The following is an 8,422-nucleotide window of genomic DNA, read 5'->3' on the forward strand; positions in this document are numbered from 1 at the left end:
CACCTCCCGACTGCCACATTTCTAGTGGCCTTTGCCTACAGCGGGACAGCAGACTCCTGTTGCTCTGCATCCTGGCAGCCTGCATTGCCAATCTGCACAGTTATTTCGATCCCTGCGGTGAAATAATAATACCAAAGGATCGCCAGCCAACCTGTTATTTCAGACGCTGCAATAATACAGCACTGTCATCTGGCAGTGCGCCCCTGCTGCCTCTCACTCTCCCTCTCTGAGGCTGCACTGTAACAAAAGCCCTGCCAGCAGCACGCTTTTTTGGTCAGAGCACTAGAAACTGCCAAACACAGCTGCCTGACAAACTGATGCTTTTTGGAGATTAGCAAGGAGATGCACAGATTGAAGCCCTTCAATCATGCCATTCTTAGTTCTGCTGAAGACCCTGAGGATGTGGTAGGTTCCCTCCCCCTCTCCCCTCAATGTGTCCCATATTATCTGCAAGGATTTGAAATGTGCAGGTTTGTTCCAATAAAGATCTTGGATTGACTGAAACACTTTATTACGTGCAAGTTGCATATTCTTTTCAGAATTGCTTAGTACACTAGTCTAAATGTTAGTTTAAAATAGTTTTTAATGTGAAGTTAAACACAACAAAGGAAACATATTGGGACTAAAACAAACACCAACTAAATTGATACTGATACTTACAGAGTGAGAACTGAACTTGTGCAGAATTGGACCCTAGGAGACTTAGTTATAGATTGTTTCTATGGAAAACGAATAAAACATTCACATTAAACATTTCTGTATTTTTTTATCTGGGTAAATAACAGAAAAGGCACTGGAACCCACAAGAGACGCATCTTTTCAGACAGTACGTGTAATATTAGTCCTTTTATCACCACTAGATAGCACCTCACAGTTTTATTATGCTTCTTGTGTTTTCAATTTTTTTTTCCTCCTTGCTCCCTTTCCCGTAGCCCTTGACTGTGACACTAGATCTTGACAGCACTTAGCTTTTACCGTCCAGGATGTAGGACCTCACTTACTGTACTTGCCTGTGTAAATTGTAAATTGGAACTTGTAAAATGTATTTTATATTTTGAATTGCTGTTTTATGTAAATTGAATTTGTAATGATTGATGCCTTTATTTTTGCAATTTGTTTTGCACTTATGTTGTAAGTCACCCTGAATAAGGGCGTCTGCCAAGAAATAAAAATAATAATAATAAAGAGAGATAACTTCCATATTTACACCTTTAGTTGATATTTGACTAGACTCCAACATCTGCTTTTTAGAATTAATTGTTTCTACACAAGCCACACACTTATGCAATATGGACCAAAATAATATTTTTGTAACTTTTAATCCAAGATAAATAACACACACACATTCAATTTATATAAAATGTCTTGGGATAAAGATACATTTACATTTACATTAGATTTTCTTCTACTCCACAGCTCAAAAGACTTTAAATCTGAGCATTATATTTTTGTCTCAGGTTTTAGATTGATCATGAAAAAATGTTTTGGAAATGATAACCCAGGTTCCGCTTTCTATGTCAGATTTTCTTTCTTGACCCCTGAAGCTTATAACACTTTGTTAATGTGCAGCAGTGCTCTAGACCTGTAACTGAAGAGTCATTGGTTCAAATCTCAGACAAGACACAGTTGTTGCACCTTGCTGGATACTGCATCCATATTACTGCAAATAAATCAGAAGAGCCCAACCGTATGAATTTACGCATAAGTCACATTGTAAAAGTAAAAAACAAGTACATTAATAATAAACAAAGATGTTGCTAAGTGTACCTTGAGGAGCTGTAACAAATGGTGCAAACTAAATGTAAACCTTACCACTGAAAGTGGAGCAGGGGAGCAGCGGAACTCCCAGTAGAAAGGCACCCCGGCCAGCTCGCTTTTCAGACGCACCAGCAGCTGGTGTGGGAGTCGCTCTTGTGAGAACACAGCCATCACGTCCTCCGGCGCCCCTCCATTTAGCCTGGGCCGTGCCACCGCACACAGGTGACAGAAGAAAGAAGCCACGGGGGCCTTCAGACGCCTGTTGAGCTCCTGCAAGGGAACTCTTCCGAATTAGCAAATTTGCAATCAGGTAGCAATATATATATATATATATATATATAACACTCACACTTGATCCTGAAAGTTTCAGAGGGGTTTTCTAGGTCTCTTGGAATCACCTAAAAACTGGGAAATTGTGTAAAAATAATCAAATTGAGCGTAAAGAATGATGAAGAACAACAGAGTTTGGAGAATGTCAGCTTTTAATTCCCAGATAACAGAATCTTTCCTGGCCTTCACAGAACTGAACATTGCTTATTAATCCATACTTTACACGGAAGGGGTGAATATCTTTGGGAACAATTTTCCTTCTTTAGGGCTACAACCATTGAAGGAATGTGTGGTATCTGCAGAATATTTAAGGAACCGTACAGCTGTAATCAAACATATTCTCACCCTTCTTTTGAAAGTTATTGAGTGATATATAAATATTTAACTATACGATGTATCAATGATATATACATTAAGACAGGGGGGGGTGTAGATATCAATGGAATGACAGTGCCAGGTTTATACACTTGTCTTAATGCAGTACAATCAACTGGAATCTTTACAGTGTTCATCAAACCCTGAAATTATATAATTTATAAAAAATGTTTATTCTACAGTATTTAATCAACCATATGGATATGTTTCAAATGAAAGGTGTAAATACTTTCAAGTACCATAATACACATTTATGATGTAAATTATTATTATTATAATTTTTTAACTCATTGCACAGCTTAGGGGTAGAGGCACTGAAATTGTAAACTAAGTCGACCTGGATAAGCCCATCTGCTAAGAAATTAGTAACAATAAAAACAATTTAAAAAGGAAGGCGATTTATTCTGTATTCTTAAGTGGCCACCACGTTTTTGGAGTGGCACAATATTAGTACTAGGTAGTATTTGGCTGGAGAGACTCAACCTGCATCCATTCTACATTTACTGTGTTTCAGAGATCGGAAAGCAGAGCAAGTAGGTACTGCATATTTAATTAGTTATCTTTCTTACTTCTAATGGTGCTTATTTTAGTTCCTCAATAGGCAAGGGTGCTAACCTGTGCCCGGTGATTTATCGCTTCTCTGTTCATGTCTTCATGCCAAACCGTGTCAAGATCTGAGATCAGCAGTCTGTAGGAGGTTTCTCCAAAATGAACTTTGGCCAGGAAGGGGATCTCCGCAATCTCCACAGGCACCCAGGGCTGGTCCAGAAGAACCCCAACTGAGCGTCCTTCCACCTCCATCCTGGACAGGGCAGACAGGGACAGGGACAGGGACAGGGATACTCAGTCATCATAGCGAGACACAATCTGAGCAGCAGGAGTCACTAACGACGGACAGCGGTCACTCTGAATGTTTAGGGTCTGATTCAATGATATCATTGCACGTCAGAGCCAAATGAAAGACTATGGACAAGCCTAAATCCGAATTATATTTCTATAAATAAATATCACATTACCCCAAGTAAGACAAATGTATTAATTTTACAGGGGGGAGAAATGTCAGCGGCAGACTGGATTAACAGTATTGTTTTGCAAAAGTTACATATTTGTGGGAATACGCACTTTAGCAAGGTGTCTGCACGCATTTTAAACATAACTTATAGTGAATGTACTGAACATGCATGAACCTCTCCAAAACATCGTGGTGGGGCCAATATTTTGTTTGCTCCACAACACTATTTTGAATACACACGACCCTCGCTGATCTATTTTACAAACAGAAGTTTGTACTTTGAAAATGAAAGGATTTCGCGCTCACCCCTTACAAAACAGAGGCTATGCAATGAAATCTCAACTCACTTGTCCTGCCAACTTACTGCTCCGACAGCTGTAGGGTTCCTGCAGGAAACAAGGTCGAATCTGCATGGTTCCTATATTGCAGGTCATCAATCTTGTGTAACGCCAGAGGGAGCCCTTGCGACAGTAATACTGCAGTGTTTTTCAAAGCCATGCTTCCCTTCCCCATAAATTGGCAGCAAACCAAAAATGGGCATAACCACTTTCAAATGTGCAAGCTTTTAATTTAGTTTATGTTTGTTTGTTTGTTTGTTTAAAGTAAGCTGCTGCTTTTTGGTTAATACTTTGGGAAACATTTCTATATTTTCACCTTCACAAAAAAATACAAAAAGAAAAAGCATGTTGTACAAATCTGTATGTGAACATGTAAAAATCATAGCCTATTAAAGATGTATAAAAAAGTATGACTTGGGTATAATATGGAAAAGAATGGAGTCTTCTTACACTTACAATAACCGTACAATAAATTAGTAATTTAATAATCTAAATTGTACAATATTTAATACAAGAATTTGCATTACATTACTTCAGCACTAGCTTCCACTTCGAGAATATAATCCAGCGTAAATGAACAAACATCCAGGTTATTTATTTTGTTTGGTATTATATAATTAATGTTACAAATGTATATTATTAATAATTGACAAACAGTATTTTCTAATGTCTTGTAGGTCTAAAACTAGAATTGTATATTAACAACAACAACAACTCTGGGCTCTACAATAATTATACTCATGCAGCATATACCAATGAACAATGCTTTTGCGTGTCGAGTAAGTTAAGAAACAATTCATCCCACACCTAGTGAGATACACCTACACAGATACCACCTCACGCTGGGCAGCATGGTGCTACAGCACAGCACCAGCTACAGCTACCTGGGCCTGACTCTCAGTGCCTCAATCAGGTCTGACCTAACCAGGGGCCCTAATCAAAAGTCTGCTAAGGGCCCTCCTACCTGACCCATGAGCCATGTAAACCATTTGCCATTGCCACACAGTCACACCTGACACACCTCTGCTGCCTGGTAATTAGTCCAGTCCTCACAATATTATACAATTAGCTTTATCTATACAATGTAAACATAAGCCTATAGGCTATGGCTGCAGCTATATGTCTTAAAATAGTAAAATAAAACCTATACAGCTGTGTGATTAGCTTTAGTTCCCTCTACAGCATGGGAATTTTCAGCATCAGCATGGGCACCAGTCTATCTGGACTGTCTGGAAGAAATTGAGAAAGTATTAAGTAGTTAAGTAGTCATTTACACAAATGCATTTCTGCCATACAATCTTAAATGTTACTAAGTGTGTAAACATCTGAATGTTTGAATTCAAATCTTACCATCAAAATATTCCTCTTCTGCACTTTCTTGAAGTGAAATCATCAATGATGTGTTTCCCCACGTCATGATTTATGCTCATGATGGCCAGACCACTTAAACGTTCCTGTGACATGGAAGACCTCAGGAAGCTTTTGATGAGCTTTAATTTTGAAAAGCTTCTCTCTGCCGATGCTACTGTTACTGGTAGGGTGACCAAAGGTTAGGATAGAGTTCCTCCAGGTTTTTCTCACAGAAAAAGGAAAGCAGCTCAAAGGCAGTCATTTTATCTGATGGCAGATCAGGTAAATTCAGAATCTCGTGTGCCAGATCCATTCCACTGATGTCACAGTCATCTCTGAAGGTTAGAGTGTTTTCAACTTCCATATGCAGTGAGCCTTTAAAGATTCACTGGACATCTGAGAGGCAGTGCTGAAGTTCAGCAGCACTCCATATTTGTTTTTCACCTGGTTGAGTGTTTCAAATCTCTCATCCATGGATGTCACAGCCACAATGTTGAAGTAGTTGACTTCAAGGTTTTTTAGTGCATCAGTCACTGGTTCATCAGGAGCCTCATAGCTGAAATGCCTCTTGCTGTTTCTGAGTCTATTCTCTTTCAGAACAGCCTCCACATGAATTTCTTCACAAATGCTTTTGGCTGTTGTCTGGCCTCAGAGAATCCAGTTTCCTGGTATGTAGTGACGGAGGCCTTTGCATTTGAGATTCAATTCACTGTGATATGCAACTGCATTAAGGCAGATTGGAGGAGCTTGTTCACCTTGTTTGTCATTGTCAGTATCTCACACCATACGACACAGCAAATCAAGAAGCGGTAGGACCCAACTTCTTCTGCAAGTGCTTGTGCCTCAGTTTTGGCCACAGGATCATTGATCATCTGTCTGGCTTCCAGTAATGCCTCCCGAACCTCAGAAGCCTGATACCTGATTGCATGAACACTTTGGAGCCCACTCTCCCATCTTGTGTCACTCCATTACTTCACGGTTATGTTCACGTGTTTCTTGTGTGCCAGCTGAAAAGAAGGTGAAGAGCTTTTGCACATGCCCAAAAAACCCAACTGCATCTTTTGAAGATTTGGCAGCATCTGCAATGACAAGGTTTAGAGTATGTGCTCCACATAGGACAAACACGGCTCTGGGATTTTTTTTGAGTAGTCTGGCTTGTACTCCTTAGTGCTTGCCCTGCATGTTGGCCCCATTATCATAAGTTTGCCCACTGCAATCTTCAAATGGAATCTTCAGCTCGTTCAGCTTATCTAAGACGACAGTGGACAGTGGACCTCAACATTCACAAAGCCAAGGAAGTGCTCCTTGATCTCTGGCTTTCCATTTAAAGCCATGCTTCTCAGAATAATGGACATTTGCTACTGGTGACTAATGTCAGGTGTACAATCCAAGATAATGGAGAAGTGCTTTGAGTCTCTTACTTGAGTCACTATTTCTTCCAGAATCTTGTCACTCACAATCTGTATCAGCTCATTCTGTGTGCGCTTCCCAAGGTAATGAGCATGTGTCTCTCCATCTTTAATGATGATTTTCCATAACAGATTTGATGAACCCCTGAATGCTAGATTTCTTTCAGCTAGAGACTGGGTGATACTTATTAAACGTGTAAGGACATCCCGCCATCTCTTTCTTTCAGCCTCCAAAATTGTCATTAGTATCTGGTCAAGATTCTGTCCCCAACTTAGGCACAGATCAAGTTCTCTCCACTGAATCATATTGTTTGTTGTGTTCAGAACTACCCTCATGGTGTTTCAGAATGACGTTTATATTTGACCAGTCATTCACGCCTTCCTTTATTATTTTGTAGTCTTTTGTAGAAAAGAGATTACAGCAAAGACAATACATAGCATTGTTTTTGATTGAGTATGAAAGCCAGCTCCTGGTAATCTTTTCCCCATTTGACAGCTGTCTCTGTAATAAGCCTGAATGGAAACCTCTTCTAGACTTGTCTTTAGGGCAGTGGTTTTCAAATCGGTCCTGGAGTACACCCTGCCCTGCTGGTTTTTGTTCCAGCCGAGGAATTAATTGAATCCAACATTGACAGAACAAAGCAATATACCATTCAATTAAGTAATTAAGACCTAGGTTGCAACAAAAACCAGTAGGGCAGGGGGTACTCCAGGACCGGTTTGAAAACCCCTGTTTTAGCGTAAGAAAAATCCAGTCCTGGTTTGAATGGACCTCTGCGCACTAACTCAGTCCTCATAAAGTCTGTTAAGACTGGAGGCCAATCCACACCTGGGTCATTTGGTGGAGCAGCAACTGTTCTATTAGGGTCTAAGCTTCTTGTATCTGATGCTGGCTGTACACCTCTGGTTGTGCTAGTACTGGCTAAGGCTGCCTGTACCTCACCTGGGTCTGTGTTAGTACTAACTGAAGCTAGATTTCCTTTTATACATTTTCAAATATAAAATACTATTTATACTATGGCTGGACTGAATACTTGATGGTTATTATTTACAGAGAGATGTGCATCCATATTGCCCAGTATGCCCAGCTAATCAACATTTTAAGTTCAATATATAAATCAATAGTCAATGTCAATCCATTGCTTTCCATCTTGCATAGGCCAGAGTAACTACACCTTGACTAAGAGACTAGATAATCATTGTCTTGATTTAAAATTATGTGCGCCTATGAGGAGTGCCATCACGCCCATATATTGTCTGGACTGGTCCCCACAGAGGTTGCTGCTGGAAAGTGCGAGTTTCATTTTGTGCACGTGCATATGAACGCATGTTCACGCATGACACGGTTATCTTTTCCGAGCGGCAGTTTATAAACACCGTTGCCCATTGGTGTCTATCAAACGTAATAAAAGTTGTATTTCACTCTCACATTTGTCAGGCACAAAGTCACAGAACACAGCACTGGAAGTGGCTGGCAAGCAAGCAAGACACAGACAGACCAAGAGATGCACTGCCCAGCTAGGTTAGCAAGACAGACAGACTAGAGAGAGATACACTGCAAGCTAGCACATCAACTCAACGTTACTGTTCTTTGCTGATATCAAAATTGGAGAGGAGAGAACACCTTTAGTGTTTACCTGATTGCTGTTCCCACAATTCACTCTCATGGTGTTTTTTTTTCTCTTTTCTTGACCAGAAGGATAGTTCCGCTTCATCCTCTCATCGAAGTTGTAAACATTGACACCCGCTTTGACACGAGGTGGAGGCGGAGCCCTATGCAACTTGCGTAGTGAGCGTATAGGGCCACCCGGCTCTGCAAATCTGGTTGAACATTTTCCAAGCAATTATCC

General features: G+C 40.2%; 1 protein-coding gene across 3 annotated transcripts in view; it reads right to left on the bottom strand.

The window, feature by feature from the left end:
- nhej1 (nonhomologous end-joining factor 1) overlaps nt 1-3,893 on the bottom strand; it is a 151,661-nt gene extending 147,768 nt beyond the window's left edge. The window contains exons 1-3 of one of the 3 annotated variants that reach the window (XM_066688317.1): nt 3,823-3,893; nt 3,079-3,265; nt 1,813-2,028 (exon numbers count right to left, since the gene is read on the bottom strand). In XM_066688317.1, the coding sequence (XP_066544414.1) occupies nt 1,813-2,028; nt 3,079-3,264 (402 nt within the window). In that variant the 5' untranslated portion in view covers nt 3,265; nt 3,823-3,893. Of the gene's footprint in view, nt 1-1,812; nt 2,029-3,078; nt 3,266-3,781 lie in introns of all 3 variants that reach the window. The other 2 variants (XM_066688318.1, XM_066688319.1) reach the window with 2 other exon arrangements.
- Nucleotides 3,894-8,422: the final 4,529 nt, after the last annotated feature.

This window comes from Amia ocellicauda, chromosome 16 (assembly GCF_036373705.1).
Source record: "Amia ocellicauda isolate fAmiCal2 chromosome 16, fAmiCal2.hap1, whole genome shotgun sequence".
Classification (NCBI taxonomy): Eukaryota; Metazoa; Chordata; class Actinopteri; order Amiiformes; family Amiidae; genus Amia; species Amia ocellicauda.